Consider the following 18,435-nt stretch of genomic DNA (forward strand, 5'->3'; position numbering starts at 1 on the left):
ATATCAGAATCAGATCTTTTTTTCTTATGAATTTTGGGGTACCGCAATTTGCCTTTGCAGTCAGACCAGTAATGCTTAGATTCGTAACTTGATGGAAGTTGTGAAAGGCTGAACAGCTTTTACTACATGAAAGTGAACAAAACTTTTTAAGGGCTCATTTGACCACCATTTTGTTTAGGGTAACAATTAATATATTTTACCAATTTTTCCACATTTGAAATAATATGCATAAGAAACACTTGGGCCCCACTTCCAAAATTGGAAAATATGAAGAGTTATAAAATGGAGGTTACCAACATGGTACCCATAGAAACTATTGCACTTGGAATAGCTTTCATTGGCACCCCAGACCCCAAGCTTTTGTTGTTGTTGTTTTTTAAAAGTCTGTAGCCCTCCTAGAACAAAACTCAGGAAGCAAAATGTGAAGGTCCTCCTTCTGTGAAATGAGCCTGCCTCACTGCCACGGAGTGAAGTCAGAGCTGTGATAATGAGTTGTTTGGATATCAGGTTATAGGAATCCCTAGAGTCCTAAAGAGCTGCTGTTTCCTCCTCTGCTTTGATGTACTTTTCCTGCTTATGTCTTTATTTTCTCGTGCTTAGCATCTCTGCCATTTCCCCTTCTGTTTACCTGAGCAAGTAGGATTCATCATTCCTGTGGTATGTACTTATACTACAGTGGTATCCATGTCTACGCAAAAGTAGCTCAATATTTAATGGGACAGCCTAGGCTTTGGTTTAGGGTTTAACAATTAAACAATGAACACGGTGGTGATACAGTGACTACTGCAATCGACCCAATATAATATCACCAAGGCAACTATCTGTAAACAAACAATAACGGTCCATAAAAATGGCGAAAGTAGTTTCTTTTTATCTGCAAAAATAGATTTTGTCTTGAACAAGTGCAAACACAGTAATAAAGAGTACATCTACTGTGTTTGCTATTGTTTAAGAGAAAACTGATTTGGGAAAGAAACTACGTTTGCCATTCTTATGGACGATTATTGTTTGTTTACGGATAGTTGCCTTGGTGATATTATCTTGTGTCCGTTTGGTTTAGGGTTGGCATTGGGTGAAAACAGAGTTCTTGTGCCTTTAACAGCTGTATGGCAGGCAGAAATTCATCATATGAGCCAACCCATCATTCACGATCATCATCTGAGGTCCTTCTTTGTGTTCCTCGTCCTCGAGACGTCTGGAGGGCAGCAACACGAGCACGGGCCTTTTCTGTGGTGGCTCCCTGCTTGTGGAATGCCCTCCCCAGGGAGGCTCGCCTGGCACCTTCATTACATAACTCTAGGTGCTGGCAAAAGCATTTCTCTTCTCCCAGGCCTTTGGCTAATTAAATCTACAGCCTTTCGAACTGTGAGGGGGTTGTTGTTTTTGTTTGTTACAATGGTACGCATTTTTGTGTTTTTACATTGTAAACCGCCCTGCGATCCTCAGGTGTATAAATTTAATAAATAAATAAAGCCAGGCTACACATTTTCCGATATGGAAGTAGAATTACGGGGGAAACTTTGCCATGACTGCACTGCCTCATGTTGTATTACGTCATGCCTCCCATAATGGCCATGTTGAGTGGGAGCCATTTTTTGACAACTGGGGTTTATTTTAGGTGGTTGCAGACTGCCTTATTGCCTGAATGACTGACTGTGAAACAATACCCTTGCCTAGACACAGAATGCCCTGTTTCCAGAATAAGTCACTCCATATGTTATCTATCTGTCATGTGCTGCAACTGAGGTATTAGTTACTGCAACTGAGGTATTAGTTACTGTTCACACAGCAGTACTCCTCAGTGCTCATTGTTTGTGTAACTACCCAGGTGGATTCATGGGGAAACTTGAGTGGTTGTTATGATAACTGCAAATTCCTGGAAGATACTTTTTCCAATTCATACCAGGATTTCCGAGAGAGGGGGACATTCCCTTTCTTGCCAGCCTGTATATTTGCTCAGCTCATTGCTGGACAGTAAAGATGGCTCCATTTTTGCAGTGCCTCAGCAGTGCTAAAGGGCTCTGGTGAGGAAACAACCTCTGTTTCTGTCCAGATAATATCATAGTGCCTAATCATCATTGCTGCAGGAATTTGTATTGTTCATAATCATGGAAACTGCCTATCTTCTGCACTGTTTTTTTTTAATTACTGTAACAGCTGTTGGCTTTTATAAGGTGAGTCTTTGCATAATAATAGTAGATCAACACTGCAACAATAAAATATTTTCGTAAGAGTTTCTAGTCTTCTGGTTTGAATTTATCCAAAACAGCAACATAAAATGTCGTGGCTTTTGACGGAATGATTTCCAACCACCACATAGTAATAATGTTGTGGGGTTATATGTATATATCTTAGAAACCAGCTGCGTAAAGTGAGGACACAGGGAATGACCCACTGCACTTTTAAGAAGCCTAAAGCTATTTCTGTTATTCCCTAGTATGCAGAGTTTATTTTCCAGTAACAGAGATGGAAATAGCATACAATGGAAGGAAAACTGAGCATCATTGTTGCCTTTGATTCTCACTATGTGCCCAGAATCCTGATGGGCAGAATCACTTTTAATGAACTGAGCAACTGGCTAGAATATTGCCTGCATGGTCTTTCCAAGCTAAACTAGAGACATAAGAGTGTGAACCTAACCCTTTCTACTCAGAAGTAAATCCTGTTTAATTCAGTTACAGGTAGGTAGCCGTGTTGGTCTGCCATATTCAAAACGAAATAAAAAATAAAAAATCCTTCCAGTAGCACCTTAGAGACCAACTAAGTTTGTTTTTGGTATGAGCTTTCGTGTGCATGCACACGAAAGCTCATACCAAGAACAAACTTAGTTGGTCTCTAAGGTGCTACTGGAAGGATTTTTTTTATTTTTTATTTTGTTCTGTTTAATTCAGTGTGTGGTTTACTCCTAGATAAGTGGGGAGTAGGATTGCAAGTCCTAATCAGGTTCCTCAGTTATTGTAGCAGCTGTAGACAAGCTTGTGAGGCTGCCAACTCATCCGTACATCCCCACCCCTGTATTTGAATACTGCACAGAGAAAAGTTCCATTTTCAGTGAAGCTGGGTGGGTTCACTGTAACCCTAGAATAACCTTATTTGTCTGAAGGCACATTTGCTACACAGAGCTAGAAATCCATTCTCTTGGTCAGCATTAGAGTAGTCCTCAGCAGTCGAGCGGTACATGCCAGAAATACTCCCATGTGTTACCTTTTTTTAAAAAAAAATGAATCTGGCTACAAAGAGTTTCATGTACAACCATTCTGTGTTGCACCATTAGCTTCTTTGAGGAACTGCAGAAAAGAAAAGAAATCAGTGGGATAGAGGGACATTAGTAACTTTACCAGTGCTATTTTTCTAGAAAAAGAGGTGCCAGAACTGAGTTCCAACGGGCGGGAGGAAGCCCAGGTAGATTTTATTTTACACCAGCTTTACACACGTGATCACAGCTTTATGTGGATCGCAGGAAAATTTAAAAATAAAAAGGGGCGGGAAAGCAGGGAAAACCCACAAGAAGGACTGTCTGAGATCCTGTGAGAAACCCTTGTGCAATGTTCCCAGAGCATGGCAAGCAAAGCAAGGGCTTTTAAAATCTCTCCACCTTCAAAGCCCACTAAGCGCTAGCTTTGGACAGGTAGGGGTGGTCATGTGGGACCTTTCCAAGGGTTGTCCAAGCTTCCCACAATTATGCCTATACGCTTGATAGCCAGGAACATAATGCTGGCATAAGATGAGATTTACCTGTATTGTTTACAATATTTACAGGCCTGTTTAGGTGGCTGGAAGAGAAAGAGAGCAGGACTGCTTTGAGATTTAATAGGCGGGGTGTGGATCAGGCAAATTTGAATTTGATAGGCTGGATGTTCCTACCCGTTGGACAGTTAACTGTCCAAGAGAGACCTTTGGAGAGCGATAGTGTGAGAGGGGCACAGTTAGGAGCTGGTTGGTGAGAAGAGGTGTGGAAGTAAATTGGGTGGGGTGGAGTATTAGAGAGATTGGCTTGAGCCAAATAGCAGTGTTGTGATGTGGGAGGAGTGGAATGAAGCCGTTGATGGAGCGATGAAGTGGCATCCTGAGCTGGCAGAGATAGAGTTGAACGAGAAAGGACTCTGTGTACAATTTGGAGTGAATTTAGAGGGGAAAGTTATCAAACCTCTGGTGCTTTTCTCGAAAAAAAGAATGGAAGAAGTGTAAATGGTAGGGATTTCCCCCAAAAAAAATCAAGATGGAAAGCCACGGCAAATATAACAGGAAATGGGATCAGAAGATACGGAACTAGGGCAAATTAATGAATGCATATCAAGAAAAGAACTATGGAATAATGTCTTGACGTATGGTCATGACAGAGAGAGTGTTCTATGGACAAAGATGGAAAGATTTATTATTGTTCGGTATGGAGGAATGGTTGTTGAAGCTATTGGAGGCAAAGCTGATATGTTTGATTGGAGAAAAAACAATGCTGACATTTGTTAATAACAACAACAACAACAACAAACTCCACTCATAGTTGTCATGTACTGTTGACGTTAAACAGCATGGGAGATAAAATAAAACACGGGGGCACCTCATACTGAAGGCTCTTGAGGGCCGAATAACACTCCTCAGCCAAGCCTAAAGCGTGAAATGGATCTAGAAAATCAGTTTCATCCGAGAAGACTGGAGCTGACCTATGACCCCACACTCAATAACTTTGCCCATGAGCTAGTCATTAAAAACCTTGTTTCTACTAGGTTCATGATACATGTACAAGGAATCCTACTCCTGACACCACCGTGGAAATGATTTGTTGGTAAGGTACAAAATGTTGCTTCCTCCCAAACTAGCTATATGTTAATTCAATAACAGGAAGGTTTCTCTGAATGCTGCTTGTAATGGTTGAGTGTTGCCAATATCTGTTTATCATTGTTAATGATATGAGCATACAGCAAATCCTACAGCAAAACTGGCCCTATGTGTTATTTTACATAAACAAGCTCTGAATAGTGTTAATGGACTTTCCCCAGTACACAGACATTACAATGAAGTTTTACTGAATACCAATCAATCAAATCAAATTTTATTAAACGGTCACAGACCAAATCGTCCAACTGAATACCAGTACACGTTGAAAGTACATAACTTTAATTTAGCTTTCTAGTCCATCTGTATCCAAATTTCAAATAATGAAAATCAGACATAGGCAAACGCCGGCCCTCCAGATGTTTGGGACTACAATTCCCATCATCCCTAGCTAACAGGATCAGTGGTCAGGGATGATGGGAATTGTAGTCCAAACATCTTGAGGGCCGGAGTTTGCCTATGCCTGATGAAAATAAACACCAGAATGTATTACATACAAAATGCTTAGATTATAAACCCAACATTCCAGCAAGATTGAAACGCTGTCCCAAAAGGGGATGCCCCCCTAGAGAAGCCATTCCTTCTCCCTTCCACTAGTCTAGACAAACCAGACAACCTCCCCTCCTTCCTAAACTGTAACCTGAATTACTCAGACAGCCCGCTTTTACAGTACGTAAATGTTTGATGGCTGTTGCTTCTCTGACTCAAAACACGTCTTTGACTAGCAGGGTGTTGCCTGCTCTCGAAGAAACCAAATAAATGCTACTGGTTGTTAGTATAATTATGCTGATGTATTTCTCAAATAATGTGAGTGTGTCTAGCTCTGTCTGTCTTATATTGGTAAGACCATAAGTGATGTCGGTTGAGATACTGTCAGGATGCACACGAAAGCTCATACCAAGAACAAATTTAGTTGGTCTCTAAGGTGCTACTGGAAGGAATTTTTTTATTTTATTTTGTTTTGTCAGGATGCTGTCGGCAGTTCCTGGCTGGTTGCCCAGGGGTGTATAAAGACAAGGAAAAGTTCCTTACCGTTTTTTCTTATTTCAAACTCACAGAGAGAGACTATAGAACCCAGCATCTTGAATAATAATGTTGTCCCAAGTGAATTTCCACCCCCTGTCTCTCCCACTTCCTCATTCATCATTCTCATCACCTCCTTTGCGGGTGCCACTAAGTGCCCCCTGTCTTGGAGCTCTTTGCTATCCTACTTTTAAGGCATGCTGGGTTCTGGGAGAGGGTGGGTCTGGAATGACGTGTCAGCCAGCTGTTGCTCCCGCTGTCCCATGATTTCCCAACTTTCCCCCTCATCTGTCTCTGAGCTGTGACTTCCTGCAAACCCCTGTTGTAAATCTAAAGTCTTCCTCTTCCCTGGAAGGGTCAGGATGGGGAGGTGGTCTCCACCATTCCTCCTCCTCTGTGCAGTCCCTGACATCACCCCCCTCTCCAGCGTCCTCCTCCTCTGCCCAGTCCTCAACAGATACTCTTGTTTAAAAGATTTAATAGCACAACTATTATAGCCCTTCATATTTATTTCCTTTACTGATTTCCCTTTGCATCGCATGGTACTAATATAACTAGTACGTGGGTGGCACTGTGGTCTAAACCACTGAACCTCTTGGGCTTGCTGATCAGAAGGTTTGAATCCCTGCGATGGGGTGAGCTCCCGTTGCTCTGTCCCAGCTCTTGCCACCCTAGCAGTTCGAAAGCATGTCAGTGCAAATAAATAAATAGGTACTGCTGCCGCACAAAGGTAAATGGTGTTTCCATGCGCTCTGGTTTCCGTCACAGTCCTCCGTTGCACAAGAAGCGGTTTAGTCATGCTTGGCCACATGACCTGGAAGGCTCTCTGTGGACAAGCACCGGCTCCCTCGGCCTGAAAGCGAGATGAGCACCACAATCCCATAGTCACCTTTGCCTGGATTCGAACCGCCGACCTTCTGATTGGCAAGCCCAAGAGGCTCAGTGGTTTAGACCACAACGCCTCCCACGTCCAAGGTATTGAATGTTATACCCATCAAGAAGCTACAAACATTAGTGTTTGGAGACAGCGAAGAAGGTAAACATGGGGTGCCTATATATGAGAAGTTTCAGTGAGTGTTCTTTATTTTTTGTACAAGTTAGTTGAAAGATTTAGTACAAGTCAGTTATTTATAATTTTGTTTTTTTAAAAAAATCTTAAACTTGTAGCTTATTTTTACATCAGATGTTAGGAACAGTTGGCCCTCCAGATGTTGCTAAACTACAGTTCCCATCTGCCCCAGCAAGCATGACCAAGGCCATGAGTTGGTGGGAGTCCAACAACATCTGGAGGACCAAAAGTTCCCCACACATTCTACATGGGGTTATCAGTGGTTTCTTATGCAAGAGTGCTGCTAGGCTCATACCTCCTTAGCTTTAGCATTTCATCATCAGTTGCTCTCAGCCCACTTACCCAATGCCCTCCCTTCTCACGAAACAAAAACTACCCCAGTCATTTAGTTCAAGGTGTTTGTAATTCGTTTCCCATTATTCTTGCACAAAGTCTGGACAAATTCATCCATAAATCTAACCTTTTCAAGGCGTTTACTTAAGAAAGATGGCAATTATAAGTAGGCAGAAACACAAATGTTTGTGAATAGATGTTCATTCAACTTATACTTTTCTTATGTTATCAGTTCATAGGTTAAAATAAACATTTCTGTTGAATGACAAGAGTGCTGGCTATTTGGAAATCACTAAATACTGGTATGTTTAGCTGTTTATTAATAGTATTTTTAAAAATTGAACACAAAACAATAAACATTTATTATTTCGGTTTCTGAAGAGGCAATCTGGGTAGTGGTGGAGGAAGAGAAAGATCAGCTATGCATGCAAGAAAGTCTTTGTGTGCAGAGCCAAACTCCATCCATAGAGAGAGGATCTTGTACCAGTTCTAAGGTTGTTTCTATGGACTTGTCCACACCAGAGCAAAATGTGGATTTCCACTGGCCTATCTCCTCACTAATATAAGGGTGTCCACATGACATCATCCCCATTCCAGTATTATCCCAGACCTTGTCCCCTTTAAATGGAGGGTTCCCTAATCCTTGGCAAGGACAATGCCTCTTTGAAACATATGTTTGTACAGTGTTCTTTGCTTAAGTTTTGGAAGAAAGTGCCGGACTGTGTAACTATGACTATGCAGTTACAGGTGGGTAGCCATTTTTTATTTTGTTATGACTATGCAGAAAAAGTTAAATCTTTCAGTGGAGAATATCTTATTTGAACTACCGTAGTTTTCAGTGTATAAAACGAGGATTTCTCATTCTAAAATAATGTTAAAAAACGGGGGTCGTCTTATACACAGATGGTGTGTAGGGGGGGACTTGTGCTTGGTTGCAGCCGCGAGCAGGAGCTTGTCAGTGGTGATTTGGTGGGTGATTGGTTGCTGCGGCAACGGCTGCTGTGGATTGGCTGCTGCTGTGGTAATTGGACGGGTGATTGGTTGCTGCAGCAAGGGCTGCTGTGGATTGGCTGCTGCTGTGTCAATTGGGCATGCAATTGCCAGCTGCTGTTGGCTTTGGCAACGCGAGCGATTGTCAGCGTTTGTCAGTCAGGTTAGTGATTTTCAGCATTCCCCCCATTTTCTTAAATTTGAGTCCCCAAAAATAAGGGGCGTCTTATACATGGGGGGCCTCTTATACACAGAAATTATGGTATATACCTGCAGTGTGGAAATTATCAATGGGACAACGGAAATTGATTTTCCATGCCCTAATGGTGGCCAATAGATTGATGTTGAGGATTTGGAAAAAAATAAAGGTATGATACCCTTCAGTCAATGAACTGACGATACGACACCACTCTCAATTCATGAATGGATATTTGGAATGAGCTTATACAAAATGTAGTAGGCTCTTAACATTTACATAAGCACTAGGACAATAACGCTGTACCAATTTATACAAGAATGTATGTATTTTCACTTTCATATGTATCTTTGTTGTTGTTTTCCCTCTCACTTTTCCTTCTTTTTTCCTCTGTATCACTTTATTTCTTTTAATTGAAATAACTTCCATAAAATATAAGTGGGTTTTTTATCATTGGAAAGTCCAAAATGGCCAACACACCCACCCACACTGAGGGGGACAGGTCAGGGACAACAGGGGAGGACATCATGTAGATGGCCCTATATTAATAGGGAGACAGTCTAACCTGGAAGCAGTGGCAATACCTAGTGAGTCCTATGTTCCTATGGACTTGCATTTAATCACATAGCTATGCAAAAGAATGCAGTTCATATTTTGGGCAGTTGAGAGGTATGAATAAGTGGGCAGTTTACAGAGCCAACATGGGCAAATAAAATAACTTTATACAGCCAGACCTGAGATACAGAGCAGTTCAGATCACATTTAGAAGTATTATAGCTAATAACATAATTTTAAAAACCACACCACCTGTTAGAGTCATGTTAAGCTGTAAAGCAGTTCTGAGATGTACAATCTCAGAATTGCCTTACAGCTTAACATGACTCTAACAGATGGTGTGTGTTTTTTTAGAAAAAAGAATAAACTATGAAGTGGTTTAAAGTGATCCTCTCACTGAAAGGAGGTGGGTAGAAGCCAAAAAAAGGACTGGGGAAGTCATGTGATGACTTCAAAAGAAACTCATAAGATGATGAAAAGGGATGGCAGAGAAATGTGATTCAGTTTGCATTTAAAGGCGAGCTTGAAGAACTTGCATTTTCCGAAACAATATGTCAACTGAAACACAACCATCTCTTGAAATTTCCCCTTTTCTGAATTTTGCAACACGGTTCCCCGGCTAAGTATGTGTATAAAAATTGAAGTCAACAAATGGTTACTGGGGAAAATTCACGCCAAAATCCTGACAAATTTTCATGAGTACTTTCTTCCAAGGCGTTTCTCAGAACATTGTGGAAACCTGGAGAAGTAGACTTAAGATAGGAAAAACAATAAACAGATATTGAGAAATTTGCCTATCCCTAATGATCAGGTGCTTAAGTTGACTGCAGAACTGAAATGGAGTAAACTGAGAATTCTTGTTCCCAAGATGGCTTCCTTCTTTTTCTTTTCCATGTCCAAAGCTTTATGATTAGGCTGTGCTTATTTGTCATCACACAGCCTCTGGGTTCCAGCGAAGCAAACTCACAGTTGTTCTGATACCTGAGATAGCATCACATTTTGGCCTGATCTCACATGAGACAACCTCAGGCTTTTCAGAGGGCCTCTTCATCACTTGTGGACTGAGTGTAGATTGAGCCTGATGACTCGGAGATGAATGTATCGGGGCGTCCACAAGATTTGCAAAATATTTTCGAAAAGACACACTTCTTAAAAAACAATCTGATGTACTTCTTGAACTTCTGTCCCATGAAGAAGTAGATAACAGGATTGAGACAGCAATGGAAAAATGCTAGAGTTTGAGTCACCTGAGCTGTGTAGTCCAAGTTTTTGCTGGTCAGGCATCCTTCCAAAACGCCCAGTTCAGCCAAACATTGTAGGAATTGTACAATGCTATAAGGGGTCCAAAACAGAAAAAACACAATCATAACAGCAAAGATCATCTTTACAGCCTTCTTCTTCTTTTCATTTCTGCAGTGGAGCAAGGTCATGACTATCCTTGTGTAGCAAAATAACATGACAACGAATGGCATCAGAAGGCCTAAAATGTTGATCTCCAAGGAGGTGAAAAGGTTCCAAGTTTTGTCGTTCCTAGGGTATTCTGCTCTGCACATGGTGTAGTTATAGTAGCTAACGGACTTGCTAAATATCAGCTCTGGAACAGACGCCGTGATGGCCACTAGCCACACGACAACACTGGCAAGGCTGCCATAGCTGATGGTTCTTGCTTTCAAGGCAAACACGACGTGAACAACGGCGAGATAACGGTCGATGCTCATGAGCATGATGAAGAAGATCCCGCTGAAAAATCCAATCTTGTACACCCAAGAGACAAATTTACACAAGCCGTCTCCAAACACCCAATTGTCGGCCACATAATACGACCAGAAGGGAAGAGCAAAGACGAAAAGGAGGTCGGAGACGGCAAGGTTGAGCAGGTAGATATCCGTCATGCTTCTGAGCCTCTTGTACTTGAACAGGACCAAGACAACGAGGGCGTTCCCTGCCAAGCCAAGCAGGAACACGAGTGAGAAGAATGTGGGAAGGAACCAGGACTCAAAATGCCTCACTTCATCTTTTCTGCATGGTTCAGGATCATCCTCATAACTATCATAGGTGGGAAATGATGTGTCCCACCCTGTGGCAACCAGTGCTTCATCAGTAGAGGTCATTTTCTTTTTGGAATCTAAATAGAAGGATGAAGTGAGTCAAAATTGAAAGGTTTCCTCCCCCCCCCCACACACACACCCAGGGTAATGTACAGCACAATCCTTGTCTATTCAGAAATATAACTTTATTGAATGCAATGGGGCTTATTGCTAGATAAATGGGATTATGGGCACAGTCATAAACTGCAATCCTGTGCACACCCGTCTGAGAGGTAATCCCATGGAAAGTGGAATTTACTTCTGAATAAACTTGCTAAAGATTATTTTGAGCAAATATTTAAAAAAACAGAATGAGAATGCAGGAGTGAGAAGCCTACAGCTCCACAGAGAGCTGATTGCCAGGGATTCCTAAGGATTTCTAAAAAAGAATATAGATTTTAAAACATTTCTTTTAAATAAAACAATAGCAACTTGGCAATAGATACCGGTAAATGTGTTTTTTTTTTTTTTTTTGCGCAATGGCCAGTTTTTGACCAAAGAAGAAGAAGAGTTTGGATTTGATATCCCGCTTTATCACTACCCGAAGGAGTCTCAAAGCGGCTAACGTTCTCCTTTCCCTTCCTCCCCCACAACAAACACTCTGTGAGGTGAGTGGGGCTGAGGGACTTCAGAGAAGTGTGACTAGCCCAAGGTCACCCAGCAGCTGCATGTGGAGGAGCAGAGACGCGAACCCGGTTCCCCAGATTACGAGTCTACCACTCTTAATCACTACACCACACACCAAAGAGGGGCTAAGAAACTTTTGGCTTATCTTTCTTAATCTTATGCTTCTCGTTGCTTTATAGGCTTGGCAATTATTTTCAGTAACTTTTCACCTCTTTCACAAATATCTAGAACATAACTATTTCTAGTGCTGAATCTTACTGAGAGAGAGAGCATATGGCTAACCCACACAGACTGCTTCCAACTGCTCCTACTTGGAGCTTGTTTCAGGGCTCGCAATTTTGTTTTGAAGGGTTCTGCTGGACAGAGAAACAGTTGTCTGATGTCTTTCATTCATTCACCTTGCTGTACTCATAGTTTTTACCACCAAGCACTATATACATTCTATGAAATAAAGAAATAAAGCTAAGAGTAGATGGAAATACCCAATGAAACCAGTAAGGGAATGGTCTCAGCAGTGACCTCTTCATATTACCATATGGTAAGGATGTCAACGGGTCAGATAAAGGATTTCTCCAGCGCCTTTCGCAGAAGGTTGACATGTAGAAATCTACAGATCAAAGCTTTTAATGGCACGGAAATCGACATTGTCACATGCTAATATTATGAGCATGTCAACCTGCTACCACAGGGGCAGTTCAGAAACCAGAAGCAAAAGCTGTCAACCCGCTGCATGGGGGGAAATCTGTGCCTAATAATCCCCTCCTTGTGAAAACGGTTCATCAGAGGTTACGGCTACCATGTGCAGATTTATCCAGGTGCTTTTTGTGTGTGGATACTCACTAACCAGCCACATATCAAGTGAGTAGACTTAACTCTCTTTTTCCTTGCATGCACACTTTTATTTTATGAATGAAGAGGACCAATGCACATAGAAATTAAGTAGCTGTTAACCTCGAGGAAGTGGCTCTGTAAAGGAGCTTCGCTATGCTGAACTGTGTATCTGAAATGGATGTAATTCTCAGATTTTGTCCACTTACCCTGTGCACACTTACATATGAATAAGGCTGCAATTAGGGATAGAAAAATTTGCCACTTTTAGTACTCTAAGTTTCTCATTTCTCTACATTTTAAAGCAATTAGCTTTTTAAAAAAAAATGGCCATGAAAATTCACCCATTTATGGGCTTGAATTTCTCCTAATAAACATTTTCATACGCAGTTTTGACTAATTTGCACATTTTTGCAAGCAGTTTTTGCTAATCTAACACATTTTTATACACACCTGCCCCACATATAGGCATTTTTGTAAACCTTGTTTGCTCCGAGAACTGCACTGTAAAATTCAGGTAAGTGTGAATTTGGAGGGATAGCTCTTCTTTCAGTTCACATATTGTTTTGGAAAGCACAGATTTGACTTTAAACACATCCCAAATTAAATTTATATGCTATCCCTAGCTACATTCCTTGACATGCCTACCTGGAGAAATAAGTCTGACTGATCTCAGTATGACTTACTTCTCAGTTGACATGCATTGGATGGCACTCCATATTTCCAAAGGACCATGAATTGGATCAGACCGCAAATAAAAAATAAAGATCCATTTACATATATTTCAGTTAATGCAATTACAGCATAAATATCCCTTAAGTATATTTACATTTGTAAGCTTCCCTTGCTCCATCACACATTATTATATACAATTACGCATGTGTCATTCTTTTAAGCAATTAAATAATGCAGCAGCGTAAAAATTGTGCAGTCATCTTATTACTGCAATGGTCAAAGTACATATGAGGCAGACTTCACAATACCTTTTTGCCTTTCTTAGATGCTAAGAAGTGTCTTGCCTGAGGGTGATGTACCTTCTGTTCTCTAAGGAAGTGGTGTACTTGGTGAGATAAACAGAAGTCAGCGAATGAGGAAGTATAGTGGGATGGAATGATCCACGTAATTGCTTCTGGTTATTATGAAGATTAAATTATAATCTGACCTTTTGAAATGAGTCGTCATAGTAAGCATCATCGCCCACCTCTGAATTTGCATCTTCAAGCCTTTTAGCACTGCGGAGGTGCTGCTTTTCTGAAATTGGCAGGAGGTGGAATGAAGACAGTGGTTCAATAGGCTGCACCTATGCCATGAGTCTTGTTGCCTAACGTTTTCTTCTAGCATATATTCAGAAATAGTTGAATTGAGCAAATGAAAATGCTTTATAGTTCACAGCCTTCACCGTAATCCTTTGGGTGCCTACTGAAAACATTTTTGTTTAGACAACCCTATCCAGACATGTAGCATGTTTCAATCCGTTTTTAGTTTATGGATTATTTTATCTTTTGAAGAATTGTTTTTTTTAATGGGTTTTTAAAAATAATTTTTAATGATGATTTCATTCTTTAGTTCTCTCTGATGGTTTGTTTGTTGGTTTGTTTTACAAACAAATTACTAGTTAGAGCCATTAATTTCCATCGGTTGCCTTTATGTGCTGTGATCATCAAAATAATAATGATGAAGGTAAAGGTAAAGGGACCTCTGACCATTAGGTCCAGTCGCGGACGACTCTGGGGTTGCGGTGCTCATCTCGCTTTACTGGCTGAGGGAGCCAGCATACAGCTTCCAGGTCATTTGGCCAGCATGACTAAGCCGCTTCTGGCGAACCAGAGCAGCACATGGAAACACCGTTTACCTTCCCGCTGGAGCGGTACCTATTTATCTACTAGCACTTTCATGTGCTTTCGAACTGCTAGGTGGGCAGGAGCAGGGACCGAGCAATGGGACCGAGCAATGGGAGCTCACCCTGTTGCAGGGATTCGACCCGCCGACCTTTCTGATCGGCAAGCCCTAGGCTCTGTGGTTTAACCCACAGCGCCACCCGTGTCCCAATAATAAAGAAGAGGATGACAAAACATTCATTCAACAACACGGTGTTTTATTGTCCAATGACGATAATGATGGAACAACAAAAGCATTCAGCAAAGCACACAGACTGCTGTCCTAACTGCAGTACTCCAATGGTTATTGATTATGATATTGGTGGCAACATCTCCAGAGTAAATGGGGAACTGAGAAACACACACACAGAGGCTGCAATTCTAACCCTACCACTACAATGATGATGATATTATTAAAAAATATCTTTCAAAGGAAACGGAATTATGCAAATAGTATCAGAGAGCAACAGAAGCTCTGAGCAAGGCACAACCACCCTCACATTTCAGCAGAAGCCTCCAAAATTATCTCTCCTCCCACCACAAGTATTCTGACATACTGTACGTGGGTGGTATTCAATGCTACTTCCACTCAGAGTAGGTCCTTTGATGTCAACAGTGGCATAGTGTGGGGGAGCCCACAGGTAAGGTTGCCCTGGCCGTGAAATTGCTAGGGGCACAAAACTTGAACAACCCATGCTACCTCAATACAGCTGCGCGATTCAGTTGCTGGGCTCCATTCCAAACAATGTCAACCTACGAACCAGGAAGTGACCTTTCCAGGCAACAGAACAACTCTTCTTTCCTTATCTCTGCAGCTGCAATCTCCTGGGCGATATGGACAGTGTTAAGCAGCTGAATATGCATGCGTACTCGGTCCGATAACCTCCCTCAAACACAGCCCTCCAGGAGCTGGCAACACACGCTACGTCACTGGACATTAATAGCCATGAAGTATGGCATCCCAATCAATGGAAAATATAGTTCCTCTCTATTCTGCCTTGGTCAGACCACACCTGGAATACTGTGTCCAATTCTGGACACCACAATTTAAGAAGGATGTTGACAAGCTGGAATGTGTGCAGAGGAGGGCAACCAAGATGATTTAGGGTTTGGAAACCAAGCCTTATGAGGAATGGTTGAAGGATATGGGTATGTTTAGCCTGGAAAAGAGGAGACCAAGAGGAGATATGATAGTCATTTTCAAATATCTGAAGGGCTAAATAATAATTCAATTGCCACTGCAATAATAATTCAATTGCCACTGCCATTGAAGACAGGGGCAGAGGAAGGGGGTGCGGTGGGGGCGGTTTGTCCTGGGTGTCACCACTGAGGGGGGTGACAAAATGCTGGGCGGCACTCACCGCGGGGCCTGCAGCATGCCCGAGCCACACGTCTCTCCTGGGAGTGACGTGGTGGCTTGGGGCGCCGGCAGGCTCCGCACTGCCCCAAATGGTCTGCCCGTCACCTCCCCCTCAGCTGTAGCGCGGCTGAGTGGGAGGAGGCAGGCAGACTCCTCGGAGGCCCTGCTGAGCGTTCTGTCCTGGCTTGCCCCCCCACAGGCTGCTGGCCCCGCCCTCGCAGGTGGCTGGCTCCGCCCCTGGGTGCAGGGCACGTGAGCTGCCCCAGGTGCCCAATTGGCTTGCTCCGCCTTTGATTGAGGAGGCAATGACTCACCATTGACCACAGCCGGCTCCATTCTCTGCTGTTTGAATGCTTTGGAGGTAACCATGCATCAAAAATCAACAGCAGCAGAAGTGCACTCATCCCTAGAACGGAACAGAAATTAGAAGCGGTGCTGCAGATTACCTAGTAACATCCCAATTTTTTTGTGGTTTGCCAATGCAGAAGAAAAAATAAGGAAGCTATAGTTATTTCTCCTGTACATTATACAATTAGATGACGTTTTCTGTCCCAATGATGACGTTTCTTTCACAGAACACGTTTCTGTTGAGTTAAAAATTGCCTGCTCATGTGAATGTTTTTTAATACAATTTGCAAGATGAGGATAGCTTTTCTTTCAACGTTGCTTCAGAATATTTTTTTTAATAGAAAAAAAATGAAGTGTGGTCGCAGGGCAAGGTGCTGTGCAGTAAGTTTGCACTCCTTTTTTCAGGCTTGATCAGGATTTTTTGTTGTTATAATTTTTATTTGCTCTTGCCATGCAGTTATTATTTATCCATACCCCTAAACTATCCCAAATTGAGTGAGACAGCCTGGAATTACAGAAGCCATCTCAGTTTCTGATTGGATCCCAGAATGTCCCATTTTTTGGTCTGGCACTCTGGCACAAGTCAACTGGCCAGACCAAAAGACACTCGTTTTTTTTGTCTCACCCTCTGGTGTATGAATGCCAGACCAAAAGACGCTTTGCAGTGTGGTTAAGAGCGGTAGACTCGTAATCTGGTGAACCGGGTTCGCGTCCCCGCTCCTCCACATGCAGCTGCTGGGTGACCTTGGGCTAGTCAGACTTCTTTGAAGTCCCCCAGCCCCACTCACCTCACAGAGTGTTTGTTGTGGGGAAGGAAGGGAAAGGAGAATGTTAGCCCTTTGAGACTTCTTTGGGTAGTGATAATGCGGGATATCAAATCCAAACACCCCTTCTTCTTCTTCTTCTTCTTCTTCTTCTTCTTCTTCTTCTTCTTCTTCTTCTTCTTCTTCTTCTTCTTCTTCTTCTTCTGCGTCGTGCTCTCATGCAAGTCACATGGTTCCCATGAGAGCTAGAGACAAAAGACGAGCATCCCGATTTTGATCAGTGGGATGTTGGAGGGTATGTTTGTCCAGAATTGGGCTTTTAGGACACAACATCCATAGCTGAACACTAAATGGATGTTAATTGTAACCTAATTCTTTGCATGTACTAGCAACCCAATAAATAATAATGTGCCGTCAAATAGTGTTGATCTGCATTGGAGAAATGTAGTTGACAATTCTTTGAAGTTATTTTTATTTGTGATTATGATTATTACTTATTAACTAAATTTACATATTGCCCTTCATCCAAAGATTGCAGGGCAGCTTACGGTAGAGAAACATGCAATCCGTAGTGTAACAACAACAACCCCACACTAAGGAGCTCAAAGTGAGAAATAATGATCTAATCTGCCAATTCGTACCTAGGCTCCAGAATGCCTTCTTCTGCCCCTTTAGCTGGAGAAACGTTGTGAAAAACACAATCCTTGTTCTGCAAAGCTGTACAAACCCTGAGGCCCACAAAAGACCCACAAAACCACAAGGTGTTTTCATACAGCAGAAGAGCAGGATGGTGCCCTTCCTGTTATTGCGGCTTCCTCTTAGCAGCAAAAAGCCGTAACACAGCAAATGCATCTCTTTGAGCTGTGTCCGCTAGATGGGAGGCTTGCATCACACCTGAAGCTCAAGCTACCCCCAGTTCCTTTCTTTTATTTACTTCCAAACCATTACAGTCCTATATTTAGGCTATGTACATATTAGTTGCTTAATACACAGTGAGATCATTCCTCCCTGCTGTGTTTTAAGCTGCATTAGCACATTGCTATGCACACCAAAGAGAAGGAATCTCTCTCTCTCTCTCTCTCTCTCTCTCTCTCTCTCTCCAAAATCTCCTAAAAAATTAAAGTTTTTGAGCTACTTTTTAGGAAATTCGTCAAAAAATCAACACTTCCAAAATGGGTTGCCATGCGCACAGGTTTTCCCAGGCATTTTTACCAATGTTTTGCCCGGATGCTATTTCTGAAAGCCGAATTCTGGCTATGTCTGGGAAATTCCAGACGTATGACAACCCTAGGTTCATACACCTGCTGCAACACTGCTCCCCTCAACTCCTATCCACGAAGCTGCCATCTGCACATGTGCAATGGCTGTCTTAGATGTACATACCTCAGCTGAAGAGGTATGAAGAGAGCAGAGGAGAAGTTAGCTTCACGCAAGCGCAGTCTCTGATTGCTTGGGGGAAACCCTGGAGACGAGGGGCCTTAGGACTCAGCTACATTAGTAAAGAAACAGCAATTTGAATGCTCTGTAAACATGCAACACCAGATG

General features: G+C 42.2%; 1 protein-coding gene across 1 annotated transcript; it reads right to left on the reverse strand.

The window, feature by feature from the left end:
• Positions 1-9,724: 9,724 nt before the first annotated feature.
• Positions 9,725-11,110, reverse strand: LOC117056122 (C-C chemokine receptor type 4-like). The gene has a single exon (XM_033166238.1). The coding sequence runs from the start codon at positions 11,108-11,110 to the stop codon at positions 10,034-10,036; it is 1,077 nt and encodes a 358-aa protein (XP_033022129.1). The 3' UTR covers positions 9,725-10,033.
• Positions 11,111-18,435: the final 7,325 nt, after the last annotated feature.

This window comes from Lacerta agilis, chromosome 12 (genome assembly GCF_009819535.1).
Source record: "Lacerta agilis isolate rLacAgi1 chromosome 12, rLacAgi1.pri, whole genome shotgun sequence".
Taxonomy (NCBI): Eukaryota; Metazoa; Chordata; class Lepidosauria; order Squamata; family Lacertidae; genus Lacerta; species Lacerta agilis.

Coding starts and splice junctions, on each gene's coding strand:
- LOC117056122 (XM_033166238.1), bottom strand. CDS start 11,110: ATGACCTCTACTGATGAAGCACTGGTTGCCACAGGGTGGGACACATCA.